Source organism: Panthera onca, chromosome A3 (assembly GCF_046562875.1).
Source record: "Panthera onca isolate mPanOnc1 chromosome A3, mPanOnc1 haplotype 2, whole genome shotgun sequence".
Taxonomy (NCBI): Eukaryota; Metazoa; Chordata; class Mammalia; order Carnivora; family Felidae; genus Panthera; species Panthera onca.
Window position 1 is genome coordinate 36,355,659 of NC_138341.1, and position 25,363 is coordinate 36,381,021.

The window sequence follows — 25,363 nt, forward strand, 5'->3', positions numbered from 1 at the left end:
TACCCTCTTCCTTATCCCCTTTCTTCGACATTGCCCTCACAGGTCTGGAGACAGGGAGGACCTGTCTAGCCCTTAGTGAGTGCCACTACCCAACCCCCCCCCCCCCCCCCCCCCGCATCACTCACATTCCCTTGCCTTTAACAAGGAGAGGATGTCCTTTGGAGCCTGTTCAGTTCAGGAAGAGATGGGACCCTTCTCCCCACCGGCTCGTCAGCCGCTGGCTAGCGGGGTTGGCTTGATGAGGCAAGGGCTGGTGGGGTGGGGGCCTCTGAGAGAGACGATGGGCTCCTGAAGAGCCTGCCAAGGCTTTTTTCCCTGCCTACCCTCTCCAGAACTGGCAGATGTGTTCCCTCCTCCCTTCTTCACACGACCTGTGTGTCAGGCACCTTTCCAGCCCCTGAGGACCGGCAACCAACAGCCCTGCCTGGGTGGCCAGGTAGGATTCCTGTTTTCTGCCTTTGGCCACGGGTGCTATCCTTGGGTCTCTTACTAAACTCCTCCCATAGGGCCCAGGACATCCCAAGCCGGCTTCCCACTGCTGAGTACTGATGGCACCCTGCATGCTTCCTGGCTCAGGGGCACACTGGTGGGCATCTTGGCATGCGGGTCTTGCACCGCCCGGCTGATGCCCTCTATGTTCTCATCCACTGACTGCGATGGCAGAACCCCTCCTGAGGTGGCCATAATGCTCAGTAAATGTCAGCTGTTGTTGTTGCCATCACCGCTGAAACTCAAGTTTCCTACCCTCACCTTACCAATAGCCACATTGTGACAAGGTTTCCTCCTGCATGGAAATCACTCAAGGCCCTCCCTCTTTATCATCTCACCTGGACCCTCCCCAGCTCCCCTTCCTGCACCCTGTCCCTCACATGCAGCCTGGCCTCATCAGATACATTCTCCACAAGCAACTACACCTGAATAGAATCTGAACTCCACTTGACTGCTGGACCCTCCTCGGACCCTCCAAAGCCTTCCGTACTGGATACCCTTAAGCTCTCTCCTGTGGCACTTTCCTCTGTCTGGCCCCTTGCCAGCCTCCACCCCACTGTGTCTTCTCTCCTCTACCTTGAGGTTCTGTACTCGGCCTCTGCCCTGCTTTGGCCTTCCCTGCAAGCAGCGTCCTCAGCCTGTCTCCACATTCATCTCTCACGTCTTGGTCTTTCCTCACTGGCAGTTCGTAGATACAGTTCAGACTGGCATCTCCTCCGGGACACCTTCTCTGAGTCTCTCTTGGAATAAGGAGCCCCTTTAGAAGCTTCTTGGAGCAGCAGCCTGGGCCCCCTCTTGTCACTGCACCATTATGATTGGTCTGAGGTTGTGCAGGCTTCACACATAGAAGCTGTGGGTCCTTAATTTGGCATCTCCACACCTAACGGTAGGTACCTAGCTCTCTGCACAGGTTGCTTCAGCTGAACTGAATGAAATTGCCTTGTGTAATTACGTCACACTTGGCCACGTAGTTGTTCGAAGCTTTGCTTTTCAACTTTCTGTTGGTCCCTAAAGCAGCAGTTACATGGCGGGAAGGAGTTAGTCCAAGAGCTCTCTGGCCAGTGCAGTTGGTAGCTGATACCTCTCCTGGGAGTTGTTTAGGGGGATTTGCTACTACAATGAATTTCCTAGCTTTTAATTTTCAGTATTTTAAGTGTACCAGCCAAAAGGAGTATTTTGGGCCCACCTCACCTCTTATTCATTCAAGGCTGGGTTCCAGGCCGGTGGGGGTGGTGGGGGGTGGGTCACAGCACCATCGCTGTTATCTTTCACTGGGATTCTCTCATTTTCTCTCACAGTCTCTTCTTACCCAACATCTTTTTTTTAATGTTTGTTTTTTTTATTTGTTTAAAATGTTTATTTATTTTTGAGAGACAGAGCACGAGCACAGGAGGGGCAGAGAGAGGGAGACATAGAATCTGAAGCAGGCTCCAGGCTCTGAGCTGTCAGCACAGAACCCGATGTGGGGCTCAAACTTATGAACCGAGAGATTGGGACCTGAGCCGAAGTTGGACGCTCAACCGACTGAGCTACCCAGGCGCCCCTTTTTATTTATTTTTGAGGGAGAGAGAGAGAGAGAGAGAGAGAGAGAGAATCTGACACAAGCTCCACGCTGTCAGCTCAGAGCCCAACATGGGGCTCAATCTCACAAACCGTATGATCATGACCTGAGCTGAAATTAAGAGTCAGACACTTAACTGACTGAGCCACCCAGGCACCCCTACCCAACATCTTTAAGAATAAAATTACAATAATAACTAACATATTCTATTGCTTATCATGTATCACATACTGTCCTTAGTAACTTCTTTAACACCTCAGACAACTCACCAAGTGTCTCCTTGTTTTTTAATTGATGTTTCCATAATACCTAGAACAGTGCCTGGCACAAAATAAGATCTCATTAAGGTGAAATGATACTTTATGACTTCAGAAACTCACCAAAGTCCTGTCCTTGTCAAAGAATGGAGTCCAGGATATTTAAGTGCTTTGGATATTCCTCAGCAAATGAACACCACCATTTGTGCATTGAACTGTGTTTTTAATATAATCCTGAAACCTTATTGCCAAAAAGTCTTGTCTGCTGTTTTTATGTAAAACAGACTTTTGTAAATTGAATCCTGCCCTCTCACTGACTTAACAGTTTTAGAGATACTCCGCATTTCTCCTGAATCTCACCCTGTGGGTGGGTTCTAATAATTCAAGTGGCTGTAACAAATACCTTGCATTTCTAGAGGCATTGCCTATAAAATAAACGTATTTCGAAATGAGGAATAATTTTTCCACAGAACCCATAAATCCTAATTGATCCTCTGGGCCACTCTGAGTTTCTCGTATCAGATAGTCTCAAGATACGCACCTTCTGGACTCTACCATACCCTGCACGTGGGAGGCTTCTCAGTTCCCCTTTGCAAGCAGACATGAGAGTATATTAAAGAATTAGAGTCACTGGGTGCACCTTTGTGTCTGGGAGACAGAGGCTCCCCTCCGCGGGGTCTATGTCTTGTCAATGTTAAGTAAAATCACAGGCCAGCACTGGAAAGAAATCTCACTAGACCTCTGCTAGGAGAGAGTCTCATGAGTCTTTCTTTTCTTAAAGCAGATTTATTTCTTATTCCCCACCCATTTCTACCCTAGAGAATGTCTAAGGCTCTGTGTGTGTGTGTGTGTGTGTGTGTGTGTGTGTTTAGGGAGGTCAGCAGGGAGTCATATATACATTTTTTTTTTAAATGCTCAGCTCTGGGATTCTCTGAGAATTATTGTATGGCAGTCACAGTGAAAGACATGGGGGGTGGTACTATAGCAGATCAAGAATGCTATTAACTTCCTCAGGGCACTGGCAAACTCGTTATTCATCATGAAAAGAGCATGTTTAGGACTAGAGAGTCCTGGGCTTGAATCCTAGCACCGCTCTGCTCTGGGAGACCTAGACTTAGGTATGTAGCCTCACTCGGACCTCTGTTTCCCCATCTATAAAATGGGGATATAATTTCCTGTTTCATGGGGTTGTTGAAAGGACAAAGTTAGATGAAGTGTCAATGAAACAAATGATGATTTCCCTGTATTTCCATTTGTCCCAGCTTATTGGTCTCAGTTCTGAGGTTGGATGGCAGTCTTTCCTGTTTGCTGTAGAATGAGGTCCAATGCAACATCTTTTGCATGTTCAGGTTTCACTGAGGAAACAAGGATATTCAGACATTGCAATATTATCCCGTGGATGGAAAAAGGTAAATACCTTGAGCCAAAATCGATTTTGTCATTACTCAAATGAAGAGGCAAGCCCCAGAATGGGAGGAAATGTTTGCCATACGTGTATCTTACAAGGGAACATGAAAGGGACATGTAAAAACATGGAAAATAAAATTCAGCTAAAAACAAGAGGGGCAAGCCAATAGAGTATGCACAAAAGAATCAAATAGACGCTTAACAAAAGCAAATGTATGACTGATGAGCCAATGCATACATAAAAAGATGCTAGTTATCAGAGAAATGTAAATTAAAGCCATGACGATACGCCATTCCATATCCACTAGACTGACTAAAATTAAAAAGACTGAAAAGACCAACTATTGGCAGACGTGGAACAACTAGAATTCTGCACTGCGGGTAGGAATGTAAAATTGCGCAAACACTTTGGAAAACTGTTTGGCAGTTTCTTCAAACGTTGAAAATGTATCTGCCATATGACCCAGTCACTTCCCTCCTACATATTTACTAAAGAGAAATAAAGACATATGTCTCCTCTAAGATTTTTTACATGAGTTTCCATAGTGTTTTCTTTGTAACAGCCCTCAACTGGAAACAACCAGAATGTTCATCAGCCGTGAATGCAAAAATGATGGGTGATCTGTGCATTGCACAGAGTGGAATTCTGGTCAGCAATAAAAAGGAACAAATGCTACAGTAAGGATGAATCTCAAAATAGTGTACTGATTGAAAGAAGCAAGACATAACATATTGTATAATCTTATTTACATAAAATGTAAACTAATCTTTACCGACAAGCAGCAGGTTAGTGGTTGGCTGGAGAATGGGGATCAAGGAAAGGATGGACTGCAAAAAGACATGAAGCATTTTTTTTGGAAGGTGTTGGAAATGGAAGGTGTTGGAAATGTTCTGTAGCTTGACTCTAGTATTACGGGTATTTACAGTCGTCAAAACTCTTTAAATGGCATGCTTTGAATGAATGCAGTCTGTCGTAAAATAAATTATCCTCAATGATGTTGATAAGGAAGAAAGATAAATTATGTAAAGCAAAAATGCAATGAATTTTAAAACATGCAGAATATATAGAATATATTCTCTATATATGCATAGAATATATTCTCTATATATGCATAGAATATGTATATATATATATATATATATATATATATATATATATATAATCTCAAAAGTAGCACAATGGGGGGGAGAATAAAATGGAAGTGTATTGTTGTATTATAAAGTTATTACATTATCGGAGAAGTGGTGCAATGTTATTTGAGAGAAGAATGTGTTAGGTTAAAGACGCATAGGTTAGACCATAAAAACCACTAAAAAACATAAAAGTAACATAGTTAAAGCTGGAACAACAGTGGAATACTAAAACCGATTCCATTAATCAAAAAAAGACGGAAGCAGAGGGAAAAGAGAACAAAGAACATATGGGATAAATAGAGGGGGATATTGCAAGATAATAGTTTCATACTTAATCATGTTGATAATTACATTAGGTATAAATGGTTTAAACCCTCCTCTTTAATTTGCAGATTGTTAGACATGATAAAAAATCAAGAGTGAACTAGATGCTTTCTATACGAAACCCACTTAAAATATAAAATCTGAGATTAGAAGTGTGAGAATAAAACATTTACACCTGCAAACATTAACCGTAAGAGAGCTGGAGTGGATATATTATTATCAGATAAAGTAGACTCAGAAAAAATAATATTACCAGAAATGAAGAGGAACACTTCATAATGATAAACAGTCTACTCATCAGAAAGACATAAAAATCAAATGTGTATGGACTTGGACTCACAAAATAGCTTCAAAATACTTGAAGCAAAAGTGGCAAGTATTGAAAGGAGAAATTGACAAATCTAAAATTAAAGTTGCAGACAGTCCTTCTGAATAAGTGATATAATAAAATCAATTTAAAAATCGATATAATAAACAGTAATGATACAAAACATATGAACAATATTACTAATGAGCCTGACCTAAATGACAATTACAAAATACCCAACAACATAACGCACTTTTCTTTTCTCTTTTCTCTTTTATTTTATTTATTTTATTTAGGTATAATTAATATACAGGGTTATATTAGTTTCAGGTGAACAATACATGTCCGATTCAGCAATTCTGTACATTACTCAGTGTTCATCAAGATATGCATATTCTTTTTTTTAGTTTTTTTAACGTTTATTCATTTTTTGATAGAGACAGAGTGTGAGTGGGGGAGGGGCAGAGGGAGAGGGAGACCCAGAATCCAAAGCAGGCTCCAGGCTCCGAGCTGTCAGCGCAGAGCCTGACGCGGGGCTCGAACTCACAGACTGTGAGATCATGAACTGAGCCGAAATCGGACGCCCAACCGACCGAGCCACCCAGGCGCCCCAAGATATGCATATTCTTAATCCTCTTCACCTATTTCACCCGTCCCCCCTCCACCCACCTCCCCTCTGGTAACCATCAGTTTGTTCTTTGTAGTTAAGAGTCTGGGTTTTTTTGTTCTCTCTCTTTCTTTTTGCTTTGTTCACTTGTTTCATTTCTTAAATTCCACATATGAGTGAAATCATATGGGATATGTCTTTCTCTGGCTGACTTATTTCACTAAGCATTATACCTTCTGTGTCCATCCATATTATTGCAAATGGCAAGATTTCATTCTTTTTTTTTTTTTAATGGCTGAATAATATTCTATTGTAGGTATATATACCAGATCTTCTGTATCCATTCACCTATTAATGGACACTTGGATTGCTTCCATATCTTGGCTATTGTAAATAATACTACAGTAAACGTAGGGGTACATGTATCTTTTTGAATTAGTGTTTTCATTTTCTTTGGATAAATGCCCAGTAGTGGAATTACTGGATCATGTGGTAATTTTATTTTTATTTTTTTAAGGAACCACCATACTGTTTTCCACAGTGGCTGCACCACTGTGCATTCCCACCAACCATGCACAAGGGTTCCTTTTTTTCTTCATATCCTCACCAATACTTGTTATTTCTTGTGTTTTTTATTTTAGCCATTCTGACAGGTGTGAGATGATATCTCATTGTGGTTTTAATTTGCATTTCCCTGATGATTTGTGATGTCGAGCATATTTTCGTGGTAGTTAGCCATCTGTATGTCTTTCTTTGAGAAAATGTCTATTCTTTTCGAGTGCACATAGAACATTTATTAAGACAGACCATGTAAATGTAAAGGATTGAAATCATGCAAAATATGTTTTCTGATTATAATGAAATTAAATTAGAAATTAATAATGAAAACATCCAGAATAATTCCATACATTAGGAAATTAGACAACACACATACTTTATAGGTCAAAAAAGAAATCACAGGGAAATCAGAAAATATTTTGAACAAAATGAAAATGAAACAGAACATATCAGAATATGTGGTACACAGCTAGCGCAGTGCTTAGACAAAAATTTATAATTTAAATAGTTACATTAGAAAAGAAGAAAGGTAGAGGGGCACCTGGGTGGCTCAGTCAGTTAAGTACCCACCTCTTGATCTCAGCTCAGGTCTTGATCTCAGGGTCATGACTTTAAGCTCTGAGTTGGCCTCCACACTGGGCGTGGAGCCTACTTTAAAAAAAAAAAGAAAAAAGAAAGAAAAAAAGAGAAGTGGAAAACCAATGGTATAAATTTCCATTGTAAGAAGTTAGAAAAAAAAGGATCAAATCAAATTCAAAGTAAGCACAAAGAATAAGAAAAATGAGAGAAGACTTTGAAAGAATAGCCAAAAATAAACCTAATTAAGCCAAAAATTATTTTTTCTTTCAAAAGATAGATAAAATTGATAAACCTTCAGCTAGATTCATTAAGAAAAAAAGAGACAAATGGTCAGGATCTGAAATAAATGAGATGACATCACTACACATCCTACAGACACTGAAAGGATAAAATTAAATATTATTATTATTGGTGTCATGTCAATGTAATGCCAATATGTTTGACAACAGATATGAAATAGAAAATTTCATGAAAGATACATGTTACTAAAAGTGACTCAGAAAGAACTGAAAAATCTGAATAGCTTCATCTGGCATTGCTGGTGAAATCTACCAAATACTTAAGAAAATAAAACATACTAACTTTACACAAACTCCTTCAGAAAATGAAAGAGAAGGGAAACCTTTCTAACTCACTTTAGGAGTATCACCCTGACATCAAACACCAGACAAAGACACTGTGAGACTAATATCCCTTGTGAACAAAATGTTAGTAGATCCGTATATTTTACTGTAAAATAATATATAGCAAGCATGTGGGGTTTATCCTCGGAGTGTTAGGTTTGTGTAACATTTGAAAATCAATTTGTATGATTTACCATAGTCACCTTATAAAGGAGAAACACCATGTAAGTATCTCAACAGATGACACTCAGTTGATAGAAAACAATGAATCATCACGTCTAACGGCAAACACTCTTATCAATCTCCTGAGTCTGGGGCTTCAGTTGAGAAGACCAGTAAGGCCATACTTCATGGTACTTTCCATGAGTTTGAGGTGCTTAGAGGAAAGTACCCACCCCAGTGTGTTTACCACACTTGACTTTAGGTCCTGGAGTTTGGTTGAGCATAGAAAGAGTTCACTAAGGATTTTGTTCCCAGCAGTTGTTACAAACAATAACTCATTTTAAGAGACTTTAAAAACAGGTCAATAGGAAGGTGTTCAGAAGGGAGAGAGAGGGGAACCTATACTCTCCATTACAGCATTTTGAAATATGACAAAGAAGAAAACCTGAGGGGGAGGTGTGCAGATGGAGGGAGGAGGCCCGTAGACATTGCACTGTGCAGCAGTTGTGGCCACAGGTGGCTGAGAGGTGAAGGGAAACAGTGACTTTTACCACTTTGAAGGAAGAAATTATTCATTTCTGTATACCTATCGGCGCTAAAACAAATTGCACAAACTTGGTGGCTTAAAATAACACAAATTTGTTGTAGCTCTGGAGATCAGAAGTCTGGAGTGGGTCTCCATGAAAAATCAAAGCGTTAGCAGGCTGCACTCCTTCTGGAGACTCTAGGGGAGAATCTGCTTCCTTGCCCTTTCTAGCTTCTGGAAGCCACCTCATTACTTGGCTTATGGCCCTTTCCCCCGTTTCAAAACCAGCAATGGCCAGTCGAGTCTCTCGCTGCGTCTCCTTGACTGCTTTGTTGTCACATCTTCTTCTCTGGCCTCCCTCTCACTTATAAGGAACCTCGTGATTACACTGGGCTCTCCTGGATAATCCAGGATGATCTTCCGAGCGAGCGCAAGATCCTCGATTTAATCGCAAGTGAAAAATCCCTTCTGCCACGTGGGGGTAACATACTCCAGGTTTCAGGGACGAGGACGTGGACATCTTGGGGGAGGGGCATTATTTATTCCACCTAGCACACGTTCAGTGGCAGTAGCATTAGACAAATTAAAAATACGAGAGACATGTAAAACTTTTGTGTGTGAAGGGCAGAGGGAGGTAGTTTGGAATATGATCCTATATGGTAGACCGAAACAGGGAGAGCGTGAAACCGAGTGCCTGCTTTTCGTGGGGTCGAGGGGTGCGAAGACAAACGTCAGTGTGAACCATGGGGCCTCTGAGGGACCGGCAGGAAAGTGAACCTGGACAGAAGGCAAGGGAGATTTCCCAGGAGAGGTGGTGTGGTGCAGCCTCACGGTGGCAGGGTGCAGGGTGACAGTTCTGAAGGGCACATGGAGCCTTCGGGAGCGTCTTGAGGAAGGAGCAGGTGGCACCTGCGCCCGGCCTCAGACGCGCCTGCGCCGTGGTGCCGTAGTGGTGGGCGGGGCTGCTGCTTCCATCACAGGCCTGCGCTCCTCTCACAGGTATGCCGGGGGCCTCCTGGACAAGGACGTCTTCCGTGGGAAGGAGCTCGTGGACAGTCGCCCCTTGCAGGCTCTGGTGGCGGGGCTGAAGGCCTACAGTACGTGGGAGAACATCAGCTGCCTGCAGGACTGCCCCGAGTGCACAGGAGGCATGGTGAGCCCCGCAGGTCCCCCCTGCTGCAGCGCGGGTGCCAGGCCAGCCCTGTGCGCCAGCGAGCGGAGCACCGGCTTCGGAGCCGGGCGGAAACCCGGAGCCCGGGTGACCCGGGGTGCATCACGCGTGTCCGCCCCCTACCCTGCTGCGAGGACTGGTGCGGACGGTAATTGTAAAATGCTGGCCGGATGGCCTGGCCCGTGGAGGCCCGCAGTCTATATATCGTTAAACTTGCGGTGGCCGTTGTGGACAGTATGGGAAAGGGCCAATGAGGGTCGGCTGATGAAAGCACCGCTCCAGTGTTTGAAATCCCCCTTGCGGAGGATACAGGAAGTGACCCCGGGGCTGTCCAGCCCCGGGAAGAAGGCAGACGGGGATGTGCCGAGCATTTGGAGACTGCTTAGTGTGTCCCCAGCCCTGGGCCTCAGCCTGGATTGTGCAGTGAGGGGCACGAGGTGTTGAGAAGTGTCAGTATGAGTCTTTGGAGAGTTGAGGGGGACGTTGAGAACAGCTAGAATCTGTGCCCAATCCCCCCACAACCCTGAGAGCACAGGTGCCCGCGAGGTTCGTGGAAACAAATAGGAGATGGGGAGTCTCTGCAACCCTATGGGGGTTCAGAGCTGGGGAGAAGGGGGACCCACGGGGAGTGTGTGAAGGCATGGCAGGTGTGGTGTGGGGTTGTGGACCTGTGACACGGTGGCATGGCAGGGCTCCGGGCATCAGCTGCGGTGGCTCCTGGGGTTTATCCCCGGATGACAGCCCTGCATTGGCGACCCCCAGGGGCTGCGTTGCTTCCTCCACGTGCGGGAAGGATGCAGGTGCTGCTGGAGCCTCCAAAAAACACTTCCTGGAGGAAGGAGGGGACAGGGAGCCCCTGCTGGGTTTTTGGCCCGAGTTTAATCCTGAATCTGGCTGAATATTGGCCTACAGACGGCAGCTCTGAACTTGCAGGGGAAGGAAGAAGAAGAGTTTTGGCCTCAGTGAGAACGAAGGGCTCAAGAGCAAGTTAAGGACGTTGGTGGGAAACAAAAGGGAAAGGCTAAGTTTCCAGAAAGCCTGTCACCCTGCCTCTGTGTATCAGAGCTGGGGCCTCTGGAGGGGTAAGGAGCGAGGTGAGGAAGGGCTGGACCTTCACAATAGGCAGAGCCCCAGGGTTTGTCCCACACGAACCATGTGGATGGGAAGGAGAGCCTCCTGCGTTCTCTCATCTGAGAGCCAGTGTAATCATTTCTCTTAAGGTAGCCACGTAAAGATGTGCCCGTGATGCAGGGAGGCCTCAGTTAGGTAGGTGTGCACTCTGTCCACGATGGTGGTGGTGGTGACATTGGTGACGGGCATGCTTGCTTTGCTCCTGTGGGGCTGTTGTGTGGGAGTCCACCTGGAAAGAAAGAGAATGGAGAACAAAATAACAGCTGGCCCTGGGGCACAGCTGGACCAGGAGCCGAGGTCCTCTGAGACAGCTAGGTGCAGTGGCTCATTGTGACATTCCATAGTGACCCGACAAGGTGGAAGCCTCCTGCCACATGGCTGGTTTCCACCTGTAGCTCCAGGGAGGTGGCTGTCTCTTTGAACAGGGATTGTGGGGTACAGCAAGAAAATTTAGGTTAGCAGGTGGGAGGTAAGACCGGAAGTGACCCCCTGCCACCTCAGGCAGAGGTGGCCCACACAGGGGAGGGTTAGGGCTCTGCCGGGAGTATTGAGCAGATGCAGATATTGTGGCTTCCGACAGGTGACTCAACCCGAGGGTGTGCTCAAAACCACCTGTGGTCTTCTAGTCTTCCTCCCTTGGCTCATTCCCTTTGATGCATTTTATAGGCTGACATGCCCAGTGGCCTTCTGCCCCTGGGCCTTCATAACCTCCTGGATGACCTGAAGGACAGACAGAATGATGGACAGCTGGACTGATGGGCAGATGGACTGATGGCAAATAGGATGATGAACAGACAGACTCGTTGATTGCACTGTTGCCCTGTGCATTCATTATCTCTGATAATTTAGTTTCAGTGGAATGTTACTAATTTGGCTCTTTGGGATTTCAGATTATGTATTTGCAAATGGGAAAGAGAAAAAGGCTATTATAATGTCTCCCAAGCATTGACACTTACAAAAGTGATCAGTTCTTCCTGTCTGCTTGGCTTTTCTTGGGACTGAGGGGAAGATTCAAGACCCAGCGGCCTCCAACGTTTGGTCTAGGAGAGAGTTCACCATCCCTGCACGGTTGCTCTTAAACTGTTGTGTGCAAACGTGTGGGTTCTGAAGTTCTTTCTCTCCACATTTAATATCTATAGCACTTGGTGGTCTCCTTTAATAATATTATCACTGTGTGTCAGGAAACCATGAGAAAGCCTTAGGTTGGCTCTTTCTACAGGAGCCTCAGCAATTGTTGCTTTCTTTGGGTGATAGGTTGAATGTTGCAAGAGTGACATTTAGTTGCTAAAAGAACATTTTTAGCAATGAAGTAGACAAATGCAGAGCACGAGTGGAAGCGTAGTCTGTCACTTTTTGTGCATAAAGCCTGACATAAATGACATTTCATACCATTTTTTCCCCACAATTAGATCAAGTGAACAATACTGATTGGAATTTTCATAATTCCTGTTCATGCAAGCACACCATTGCCTTAACAACTGCTGATTAGGAGTCATTGCTAAGTATTTCTAAGTTCCGTCTCTGTGTGTGGAGCAGTGTAGTAGGTACACGTTCCCTATCCTGAGGCCCAGATAATGTGAGGGGGGACACTGTATGCTGTGCATGGAATTGCGTGACCCTACGATTCTGTCAAATGAACATTTGGGGGCTCCCGCTCCGACCAGGTTGAAGTTCCATGTGGCAAGTATACCCTCCTGACTGAAACAGCCAGAAGGTGGATGATATATGTGAACTAAATGGTTTTCAAGACACTGGACATCAGGCAGTGAGGGACAGTGATCTCTGACAGCGAGGAAATGCACCAGATGAGCCCTACGTTTGCCCCAATTTTACTGCCTTGAGAGAGTTTCCACACCATCCCTTAGGTGGGGCAGCCGAGGCAGAGCGCAGCGAACTCCCCGATTTGAAGATGCTGAGATTCCAGGGCAACCAAAGCATCTGGAATTCACAGAATAGGGTAGGGGACAGAAGAGAACTGGTCGGTCAGAGAGAGAATTCAGGCGTCTGCAGTGGTCCCCTTTGACCATTCAGCTGAGCACGGATTATTGCATGTGTGTGAGGGAAAGAATCATGTGGAAGGAACGGAGGGAGAGGTATCGGGTCCTCACATGGGACTAAGAATAGCGCCTTTTCCCACAGGCCAGTCTGGAATACCTTAAGGCTCAGCCTAAGGAAAAAAGAAATGTTATGTATGAAAGAAAAAAGATACAGGTTGATAGCAGATTTCTCACCGGAAAAAAAATTACAAGCAAGAAGATAGTGGACCACCATTTTACAAAGTACTAAAGGAAAAAAAAAAAAAAAGATCTATACTCAGCGAAATTATATTTCAAAAAAAAAAAGGTATAATAAAGACATATTCAGACTTGGCAGAGTTGAAAGGATTCGTCACCAGGGGACTTTCACTATAAGAAATATTAGAGGACGTTCTTCACACAGAGGGAAAATGATACAAGATAGAAACGTAGATCTGCAGAAAGCAATGAAAAGTGCCCAAAATGGTAACTTTCTGGGCCAATGTAGAAGATTTGTCCTAGTGTTTACATCTCTTTAAAAGGTAATGGACTCTCTCAACAAAACATAATAATCATGTAGAGTGAGGTTTATAACATACGTAAAAGCAAAATGTGTGACAATAATCACATAAAGGCCGGAAGGGAGAAAAGGCAGTAATACTATGGTGAGGTTTTTATGCTATACCTAATGTGGTATCACATCACCTGGAAGGAGACTGACCGTGGGAAGTTGAAGATTTATACTATAAACCCTAAAGCCGCCACTAAAATAATGAAGAGTTATAGCTAATCGGCCAACAAAGGAGTTAAAATGGAATCCAGCAATCCTAAATCAATCCAAAAGAAGGCAGGAAAAGAAGTAGCAGAGAATGAAGAGATTGTTCAAGTAGAAAACAAACAGCCGTATGGTAGATGTAAGCCAAACCGTGTTCGAAAACGCTTTAAATGCAAATACCCCAATTGAAAGGCAGAGCTTGCCAGATTGGATAGAAAAAGCAAGACCAAACTATATGCCTCCAAGAAACACACTTCGAATTTAAAGACACAAAGAGGCTAAAAGTAAAAAAGGTGGAAAAAGAGATGCCATGCACACACTCCTCAAAGGAGAGCTGGAGTGACTTAATATCAGAGAAAATGGATTTCAGAGCCAAGAACGCTGCCGTGGCCATTTCATCATGACAGAGGGGCCAATTCCAGAGGATGTAATAACCCTAAACCCAATAACGACCTTTGCAGGCGGCTACTTTGCTTATCCCCACTTTGCAGATGAGGAAATGGGGGCTCAGAGCAGTTGGACTTGCCCGAGCTCCCACAGGCTGCCGGGGGAGTTGAAGCCTGATTCGTCTGACCCCCGAGCCCATGTTGCTGTGGTGAAGCAATGCCCTGAGCAGGAGTGGGAAATCACACGGAGCTGCCTGGGAGGCTCGCCAAGGAGGTGAAGTTCACCTTCTCTGTGTGGAGTGAACAAATGCCACGGAGTGAATGAGACACCCATTGCACACAGGTCCTACTTCAGTTTAACAGAATGTTACAAAGCCCACACTTAACCAAAGATGAGGTCTGAGCTCCATGGGGCTCAGTGCCTCTGGTACTCCAGCCCTGCCCTTCCAACTGATGCTTCATGCTGATGAACGGCAGCCTCTTCCCATGTCAGACACAGCACATGCAGGGGCCCAGGATCCAGGGGCTGTGGGGTCTCTTTACTTTGTATTTGTTTTAGTTAACAGTCATTAAGCACCTTCTATATATGTAGGCACCTTTATAAGTGCTTTCCATGTAGTAACTTAGCTAACTCTCAAATTAGATGAGTACTATTAATCAGACTAACTTTCCACAGGAGAAAACTGAGGCCAGATCGGGATGAAACAACTGGCCCACGGTTAAGCAGCTAAAATGTGGCAGAGTTAGCCTTTAAAGCCAGAGAGTCTGTCTCCAGAGGCCATGCTCGAAACCACTGTGCCATATGCAAACCAGATGTGCCCCATGCTCCAGAAGATAGCTGGGCTCACGTTAATGGGATGAGCGCAGTTTAAATCTAGCATGCCACTTCGCAGCTATGTGACCTTGGACAGGTCTCTCCCCTTCCTGAGCCTATAGACGACTCTTGCTGAACTGCCCGGAAGTTAGCATTAAACCGGATCCTCCCATCATGGGGGAGGTTGGTTGGCAGGACCAGACCCTCTTCCTATCAGACCCTCTGAGGTGACTCTCTGCTCTTGCCCCCTGTTACAGGGCTGGGGGAGGTGAGGCGGGATGTGGTTAGATTACTCACCCCAAACCTCTTTGGTAAGTCAGGGAGGGGCTGGAACAGGAGCTGGGAAAGCAAAGCCCACTCCTGGCGTGCAGCCGGGCACCATTCCCAACGGCCAGGGCTTTGTGCTCACACGTGTTCTGCATTTTGGCTTTTAATCTCCATATGTAAGTGGAGAACCCAACTGGCCTCATTTGGACATGATGAAAACCCTTCACCTGCCCATGTGGGAACACCGAGAATCAAATTCTGTGGGCTCTGGTTAGTCACGTGACTCAGGCCTCAGCTGCTTCTCTTTGCTTCCACCTTCTTTCTTTAAGGATTGACAGGGTCAACCAAGTTCTTAGGATTGTTGCTATTCGACTATCCTTACGCATTGTCTCTTTTCTCCATATCCAAGCAAACTCAGATTGAATTTCCTACCGTTGTCTGAGAGAGGAATAGCAAAGCAGAACCCTGGATTGCAGAACCTTTTTAGGAGGCTGCATCATGAAGAGGGGCAGTATGAGAGGTGGTGAGGGGAGCACTCATCACAGAAGGGGTGGGACCTTTTGGTCAGGGCTCTGTGACCTTGGATCTTACCACTTGGAGCCTCAGTTTCCTCACCTCTTGAAGCCTAGCACCTGATAGGCACTCAGGAAATACTAGAATCTCCTCTGCTTTTTTTTTCCTGGATGTGAATCCCAGCTCTCTCACCGTCCTCCCACCATGACCCATTAGACACATGTGGGAACTGCCTGGTTAGGGCTCCTCAGGGTGCAGCCTTGGAGAGTAGAAGCAAGTCACATTCTCAGCAGATCTGACTCCAAATCATCAGGGTCTGCAAAAACAGGTGTGGGGCTTAGAAACTGCATAGTTCCTGCTGTTTCTTCCACTGGAGTAGAACTTAACGGGAGCCCTGGCTGTTGACCTTGGCCCTACACAGCCACATTCTTCACAGGGACCTGCTACAATGTCCTTTGGCCCTTGATTGTTACCTGTACCTGGATGCCCATGACCGGGGGCTGTGCTGTCTGTGTGGTCCCCTTGATATCAACAGTGGAAGATGCCACCCCCTCCATCAGGGCCCCTTTGTGAGAGCCTTCCCATCTCAGCCCCTGGCTGCTCCATTTCTCCTCAGTGTGTTTCAGAATCCCGCATGAAAGAGCAGAACTGGCTGAAGCAGAATAAAGAAATATCTGTACAAAATTGGAGCAGGGGAAAGTCTCAGAAGAGATCTATGACCCAGCGTGATGCTAAGGTTATCAGCAGACATGCATTGACCATTCCTTTCATGTTAGACACAGAGCTGCTGTTTGCTGTTTGGAGATGTCATCCAGCTGGGCAATGACTGAATCGTTATATTTTAAAGATTGCATAAGAGAACACTAAAACAATTACAAGTGTTTGTAAATTAAAAAAAAAAGTGATGTGATGTGGAGCCCCTCGGTTATTTAGTAGACTTAATCCCAAGACTAATTCCTCAGGGAGATTCAACACCACCTCATTTATCTGGCATTGACCATTTCTTGGAACAGAGCCAAGGCCTGAAATAAGCAAAACAGAACTCTGGGAATCCCAAAGAGAGGACATGAAGTCCATGTGCTGAAGCTCAAGCCCTTACTCGTTCCCGAAGGAGCCTGGCCAGCTTCTCTGGAGCCTGGTCATGCTTGTTGACTCTCACACATGGTTCCTGATTTCCTGGGGGTGCTGCAGAGTAGTAAGGAGAGAGGGTATCTGAATGCAAGCAGCTAAGAGCGCTGCTGACCAAAGAAGAGCCAGAAGAACTAGAAAAACCAGACTCAAAAATACAAGAGCGGAGTAGGCCCACTTTAGGCCCAGGGAGGAATTGGAACTCTTGTGGAATATGAAGTCCTTCAGGCAGAGTGGGCTCTGTGCAGGCAGGCAGGCTGGTGCAAGGAACATAGCTGTTTGAGGGTCCCCTCTCTGTCCTCGATGCGGCAGATTTACTATTCCCTGGAACAAAATAGATGGTGTTCTTTAACTGCTCAGCTTTTCATAGTAATCCCCTGGACGTGGATTGCTCAAAACAGATAAGTAGGTCAGCCTGACTTGGATCTAATATGGCAGAGACCATTTTACTCCCCGTCCAATATCTTAAGAAGAAACAGAGGCAAGAAAAGTCCTGGCTGGTGCCTGGGCCACGTGGCACTAGCCGTCCTTGTGGAGGATTCTAGGCATGGACGTCATGGGTCCAGCTGGCTAGGATTGCATGTGTGGGCAGGGTAGGGGTGAGTTGGGCTTCACCCTAGTGCCAAGTGCCTGGGTAACAGAGTGAAAGGGGTTCATGCATGGCCCTCACTCAGAAATGGTGCAAGGATCTGGCAGACCTCCTGAGGAGGGACTGGCTAGGATCCAAATGCTGATCGCAGTAGAAAGGCCCTCTCTGTGCTACTACGACGGCTTCTTCAGTCAGACTCTTTGCTCAGCCCCAACCCAATTTTCTAGAACACCGGTAGGTCTCTGATCGACTTAGTCCCTTTACATTTCATTGATCAGAGAATCCTTTCTCTGGACAGAGTTAGGGCCTTGAAGAAGAATCTCAACATTTTGGGCCTCTGAATTAAAATCCTGGGTTTCTCCTCATTGCTGCTCTCACTTTCTGGTCATTATGCAGACAACAACCTGTTTGATTGTAGGGATTTAGAAAGACAGCACAATAAAAATGCTTTATGATGATAAATTGTTTCTCAACTTTGAAAGACCCTTGCTCCAAGATTAGAGGACTCAGCTCTTTTTTGTTGTGGTTGTTTTTCAGAAAAGTTTTCTGTTTTTGACTCCCTAACATCCTCTGAGTCCCTGCTAGGTGAGGTGCCAGAGCCTGTATACATGTTGCCACCTTTAATCCTCCAACAGTCCTATGAGCAAGAATTATTATCCTTATGGTTCTCCCATAGATTGAAGAACTAAGACCAGAGGTGAGATGCTATTTCTGCAGATCTAGTAGAAGATGGAGGCGCATTCTGATTCAGGTCTCCCAAATCCAAGGCTCTCACTCCTAATTCAGGACCTTGGGAGGATAATAACTTTGTTTCTGGTGCCTGGGTGCCATTTTAATCAATGTTCTATGCTTAACCTTCATTTAACATAACCCACTATTTTAAAAACCTCTGTGTTGGGGCGCCTGGGTGGCTCAGTCGGTTGGACGTCCGACTTCGACTCAGGTCATGATCTCGCGGTCTGTGAGTTCGAGCCCCGTGTCGGGCTCTGTGCTGACAGCTCAGAGCCTGGAGCCTGTTTCGGATTCTGTGTCTCCCTCTCTCTCTGACCTTCCCCCGTTCATGCTCTGTCTCTCTCTGTCTCAAAAATGAATAAATGTTAAAAAAAATTAAAAAAAAAATAAATAAAAATAAAAAATAAAAACCTCTGTGTTTTGCTGTCAACCTGTGGTCATTGGAGAAAATAATCTCCACATGAGAAAATCCACATGTCATATCTGTGCGTGTCTTATGTTAGTAGGTCTTATCTTGTCAGGTAAATTAGAGTGGGAGAGTAGCAGGCAGTAAAACTGACCCTCATCATTGATAAAGAAAAGAGAGATTACTAAAATGACCCAAAGACAATCCGTTTTATTGGCAACATTCCTTTGAAGAGCTCAGCCCAAACTTCTTAAGGGCATAAAGAAGGCGATTATAAATTTTGTATGAAATGGATAGCATTCAGACATATGAGAGGATAATGGATAAAGCTGGCGTCCATCCTAGGCCAATTTGCCAAATTTTGAGTCTACTGTATTCTTATTTTAGCCTCCTTTGAGATGGTTCATAACTCGCCACAAGGATTCACTCATCACATCAAGAAAATAAAGGGCTGGGGAATGAAGTTTCACAAGTTGACTTCTGAATTTGTAATCATCTTAGTTAAAATTCTTTTGGAGGCAAGTTAGGGAGACTCATTACAGACTTGCTCAATCAGGAAAGGAGAATACAGATAGAGAGAGAGAAAGAGAGAGAGTGAGAACAAGAGTGTGAGACAGAGATGTGTTCTGGAATCCAGGTCTCCCAAGGACCAGGGACTGGGAAGGGGGTCTGGAGTGGAGGCAGCTCTGCTCTTGGTGTCTCATTCTCTCATGCCCATATTCTCAGCCTTTGCTGAGTGTCTGCTCATTCTCCTTGTTCCTCTGCATTTGTGACTGATCTTTGTCCATGAAGTTTATAGCATCTCCATTCCAGCTGTACTCCAAGACGGTGTCTCAAAGATCTAGCACTGAATTCCTGGCTCAATTTGACTCAAATCTAAGATGACTTGCAGTACTTCCCAACCCAGTTGCTTTTGGTTAGAGAATGGGGCCACATATTATGAACATGCCTACTGATGCTTTGATTGTATAGGTGGTGAGACAGCTCTCAGAGAACAGCTGAGCAGAAATCTATTAAAGTATATATGATAGCTTTTAAGAGACTTTCTCACTAATCCTTTCAGGCTGGTGTATAGATATGGAGCTCAACTTTGTATGTTGATCTTATATCCAGCAACCTTGTTGTACTGTCACAATAATTGTAATAGTAATAATCTGTTTGTAGTTTTTTTTTTGCATTTCCTATGTACATAATCATATCATCAGTGGAAAACGAGAGCTTGTTTCTTCCTTTACAATTATTTACATTTATTTTTTTGTCATATTATTAAAGTGGCAAGGACCTCCTGTGCAATGGTTAAAACAAGTGATTGATAACAGGCACATGAATTTTATTCTTGACTTTAAAAGGCATGTGTTTACTATTTCCCCATTAAGGATGTTATTTGGTGTGGGTATGTTACAAATATTCTTTTTCCCCCAGTTTCATTGAGAAATAATTGACATATATCACTGTATAAGTTTAAGGCATCCAGCATGATAGTTCGATTTGTGTACATTATGAAATGATTACCATAGTAGGTTCAGCTAACATTAATCTTCTCATATAGATGAAATAAAAAGTAAAGAAAGAAGAAAATAATACAGGGAAAGAAATTTCTCCTTGTGATGAGAACTCAAGATTTTACACTCTTAATTACGTTCTTTCCTATATATCAAATAACAGTGTTAGCTATAGTCATCATGTTTTATATCACATCCCTAGTACTAATTTACTTTATAACTGGAAGTTTGAACCTTTGACAACCTTTCTCCAGGAATTCCTCCTTCCTCCCTGCCTCTGCTAACCACAAGTTTTGCCTCTTTTTCTGTGAGAGTTTTTTTTTTTTTTTAATATTCCACGTATCAATGAGATCACACAGTATTAGTCTTTGTCTGACTTATTTCACTTAGCATAACGCCTTCAGGGTCCATTCATGTTGCTGCAAATGGTAGGGTTTCCTTGTTTTTTTTAATGGCTGAATAATATTCCTCTGTGTGTGTGTGTGTGTCTGTGGTGTGTGTGTACCACAGCTTCTTTATCCATTCATCCTTCCACTGATGCTCATCTTGTTTTCTTACCTTGACTATAATGTAAATGTAAAGCAGCAGTAAACAATGCTGCTACACACCTGAGGATGCAGATATCTTGAGTTAGTGTTTTCATTACCTTTGAATATATTCCCAGAAGTGGAATTGGTAGTTTTATTTTTAATTTTTTGAGGGTCTTCCATACTGTTTTCCACAGACAATCCGACCATCAGGGCACAGGGCCCCCTTTTCTCTCTCCATTCACACCAGCATTTGTTGTTTCTTTGTGATGACGGCCATTTTTACTGGCATGAGGTGATGTTTCATTGTAATTTCAACTCACATTTCTCTAATGACTAGGGATGTTGAGCATCTTTTCATGTACTTGTTGGTCTTTTTATATCTTCATTGGTGAAATGTCTATTCGAGTCTTTTGCCCATTTTTAATTGGGTTATCTATTGTTTTGGGTTGGGTTTTTTTGCTGTTGAGTTATACATGAGTTCTTTATGTTTTATATGTCAGATATTAGCCCCTTATCAGATACATGGTTTGCAAATATTTTTTCCCATTCCATACGTTGTCTTTTCATTTGTTAATGTTTTTTTCATGGTACAGAATCTTTTTAGTTTGATGTAGTCTCACTTATTTATTTTTTTATTTTGTTGCTTGTGCTTTGGTATCATATCCAAAAATACATTACCAAAACCCATGTCGAGGAGCTTTGTTCCTGTATTTTCTTCTAGAAGTATCATGGTCTCTGGTCTTACATTTAAGTCTTTAATCTATTTTCAGTTAATTTCTTACAGAATGGTGGGTCAGTTTCATGATTTACATGTGAATATCCAGTTATCCCAGCACCATTTATTGGAAAGACTGTCTTTTCTCCATTAAGTATTCTTTGCTCCCTTGTCAGATATTAGTTGACTGTATATGTTTGGGTTAAATTTCTGGGCTCTCAGTTCTGTTCCATTGATCTATTTGTATGTTTTTATGTCAGAACCATACTATTTTGATGAATGTAATATTATAGGATAGCTTGAAATCAAGAAGTGTGATACCTCATGCTTTGTCCTTCTTCCTTGGGGTTTCTTTGGTTATTTGGGGTCTTTTTTTGTTCTATATAAAAAGAGTGTTTTTTTCTACTTTTGTAAAAAATACCATTGGAAGCTTAGTAGGGATTGCACTGAATCTATAGATGGCTTTTGGTAGTATTGACATTTTAACAATATTAATTCTTCCAATCCATGAACATGGGATATTATTTTATTTATATATGTCTTCTTTGATTTCTTGCATTAATGTCTTATAATTTGCAGCATAGAGACCTTTTACCCCCTTAGTTAAATTTATTCCTAAATATTTTATTGTTTTTGATGCTGTTGTAAATGTGACTGATTTTTTATTGCTTTTTTAGAAATTTGGTTATTAGTATTTTACTTCTTTCTTTTCAATTTTGATACTTTTTATTTCTTTTTCTTGCCTGATTGCTCTATCTAGGACTTCCAGTACTATGTTGAGTAGGAGTGATGAGAGTAGGCACCTTTGTCTTGCTCCTGGTATTAGAAAAAATGCTTTCATCCTTTCATCATATGTTGAGTATGATGTTAGCTGTGGGCTTGTCATATATGGCCTTTGTTATGTTAAGATATGTTCCTTCTATGCCTAATTTGTTAAGAGTTTTATCATGGGGGGACCTGGGTGGCTCAATCGGTTAAGTGTCCGACTCTTGGTTTTGGCTCAGGTTGTGATCTTACACTCATGAGATCAAGCCCTGCGTTGAGCCCCATGTTGAGCTCCACATCAAGCTCTGTGCTGAGTGTGGAGCCTGCTTAGGATTCTCTCTCACCCTCTGTCTCTGCCCCTACCCTGCTTGTGCTCTATCTCAAAATAAATAAACATCTAAAAAAAGAGTTTATCATGAATGAATGTTGGCTTTTGTCAAGCGATTTTTCTGCATCTATGAGATAGTCATATGATTCTTTTCTTTATTCTATTAATGTGATGTATTACTCTGATTGATTTGCATATGTTGAACCATCCTTGCATCCCAGGGATAAATCCCACTTGATCATGGTGAGTGATTCTTCTCATGTGCTGCTGAATTCAGTTTGCTTCTATCTTATTGAGAATTTTTATACCATATTCATCAAGATACTAGTCTACAGTCTTCTTTGCTAGTAGTGTGCTTTTTCTAGTTTTGGTATCAGGATAATACAGGCCTCATAAAATGAGTTTGGGAGGGTTCCCTCCTCTTTGATATGTTTGGAAGAATTTAAAAAGGATTGGTGTTAATTCTTCTCCAAATGTTTTGTAAAATTGATCAGTGAAACCATCTGTTCCAAGGTTTTTCTTTATTGGGAGATTTTTGATTACTGATTTAGTCTCCTTGCTAGTAACTGATCTATTCAGATTTTCTATTTCTTCCTGATTCAGTCTTGGTAACTTCTATGTTTCTAAGAATTTTTCCATTTCTTCTATATGTCCAGTTTGTTGGCATATAGTTGTTTATAGTTGCAAATATTCTTTATGTCAAGGAAGGTCTGGTTTATCTTTAGTTGTGAGGAGGCTTTTGTGTGCTTATGTTTATTTTTCTACTGGTTTTAAAATTATGAATAGATTTGACTCTTAGGGAATTATGTGCATTTATTTTATTGAGATAATTGTACCTTTTCCTCCTTTTAGTCTGTTAATGTAGTGAACTTATATTAGATTTTCTTAAAAAATTTTTTTTAATGTTTATTCATTTTTGACAGAGAAAGAGAGAGAGACAGAGCATGAGCGGGGGAGGGGTAGAGAGAGGGAGACACAGAATCTGAAGCAGGCTCCAAGCTCTGAGCTGTCAGCACAGAGCCCAATGCAGGGCTCGAACTCACAGACTGCGAGATCATGACCTGAGCCAAAGTTGGACGCTCAACCGACTGAGCCACCCAGGCACCCCTATATTAGTAGATTTTCTACTGTTTAGCAAATCTTGAGTTTGGGGATATAAACACAGTCATGGGGTGTGTATGAGTGTGTGTGAGTGTACGTGTGTGTGTGTGTGTGTGTGTGTGTGTGTGTGTTTGTATGTAATACATTGTAGATTCTGTCTGCTAAGATTTATTGAGGATTTTTCCATCTGCAATAATAAGAGTATCATTCCTTTCTAGCACTGCCTTTGTCCAATTTGGATATCAAAGTTATACCATTTTCATTAAATGACTTGGGGAAGGAGTGTTTCTTTTTTTCTATTTGCTCAAAGAGTTTACATAAAATTAAATCATCTGCTCCTTGAATATTTGGTACAAATACCTGTAAAGCTGTATAGGGTTAATAGTTTATTTCTGGGAACATTTAAAGATGATTGATTCTCTTTCTTTAGTGGTATAGCTACTCAGGTTTTCTATTCCTCTTGAGTCTGTTTTCATCATTTATATCTTTCCAGTAATTTTTCCAATTATTCTTAGTTTTAAAATTTATTGGCATAAATTCATAATGTCCTTTTATCTTTTCAGTCCTCACTGTATCTATAGTTATGCTCCCTTTGCCATTCCTAATATTGTTTATTTTTCCCATCCCCTTATCTTGTGCTCTATTTTTGTATTTTTTTCAAACAATAAACTTTTGGTTCACTTGATCCTGTCCAGATTGTATCTGGTTTTTCTATTTAATTGGTTTTTATCTTTATTATTTATTTTCTCCTACTTTTCGTGTGTTTATTTTCCTGCTGTTATTCTAGTACCTTTGCTTGGATATTACTCATTAATTTTTGTTGTTTCTCCTTTTCTATTATAAACATTTAAAGTTGTAACATTTCTTTTTAAATACTGCTTTGGCTGGATCAACCATAATTTGATAAATAAAAAGTTCTGTTTATCAATTCTAAGTAAATTTTAATTTCCATCATGACTTATTTGACCCAGGAATGTTTTCAGATTTCCTAATATCTAATGTTTTTTTAAAAAAATAATAACTAACCTTTATATAATCCTCACAACAACCCCACAAAGTAGGACTCTTACAATCCCAGTGTTGCGTATGTGAAGAATGAGGCACTGAGAGTTTAAGCAATTTGCCCAGAATTACACAGCTCCTGAATTGGCAGATCTAAACCCATCCAGTTGGGCTATAGGGTACAACCACTGTGCAATACTGCCTTCGTTTTAGTAACTGTTCTCATTATCTTGTTGTTATAGTAATAATTATTATTATATTGATTTTTCCACTTAATTCCATTGTAGTCAGAGGAAATGGCCAATGAGATACAGATTTTTTTGAAATTTGTTATGGTCTACTTTGTGGCCTAGAAACATGGACAGTTTCCATGTGTGCTTCAAAAGAATGTGCATTCAGTAATTGGATGCAGAGTTTTAAATGTGACCAATAGATTAAGGTTATTAATGGCATTATTCAAATATTCCCTATTCTTACTGAGGTTTTGGTGTGTCTGACCTATCAAATACTGAGTGGGCTAAAATCTCCCACTTTCATGGTAGATTTGTCAGTGTCTCTTTAAAATTCTGCCAGTTTTGGTCTCATGAGTTTCAAGTTGTGTTATTTGATGTTTACAATTTTGGAATTGTTCTAGCTTCTGCCTGAATTGAATGTTTGGTCCTGCTGCAGTGACTCTCTTTAGCTCTAGCAAGGCCTTAAAATGTATTTTGCCCAATAGTAATACAAGGACAGAGCCTTCTATTTGGTTGGTGTTTATCTGTTATATCCTTTCACTTTAAACTTTTCTGTTATTGTGTTGTATTGTTTCTTATAAATAACATATATCTGGTTTTTAAATTTAATTTACTCTGACAACCTCATTTTTATCTTTTTAGTCTCAGTATTTATTGTCATCACTGATATATTTGAATTCATTTCTTCCATCTTACTCTTTGCTATTTTTGTGTCTTATCTCTGCT

The 25,363-nt window shown here is 42.4% G+C and overlaps 1 protein-coding gene and 1 long non-coding RNA gene across 2 annotated transcripts in view; both read left to right on the forward strand.

Annotated features, from left to right (window-relative positions):
- The window catches only part of ACOXL (acyl-CoA oxidase like), a 338,638-nt gene that overhangs the window by 159,237 nt on the left and 154,038 nt on the right, over nucleotides 1-25,363 (forward strand). The window contains 1 exon segment of the mRNA XM_078444739.2: nucleotides 9,534-9,687. Coding sequence (XP_078300865.2) covers nucleotides 9,534-9,687 — 154 coding nt within the window.
- LOC132675190 (uncharacterized) lies at nucleotides 156-2,108 on the forward strand. Its single transcript, XR_009608708.3, has 3 exons — nucleotides 156-436; nucleotides 1,182-1,375; nucleotides 1,863-2,108. It is a non-coding gene; the product is annotated as an uncharacterized LOC132675190 (long non-coding RNA).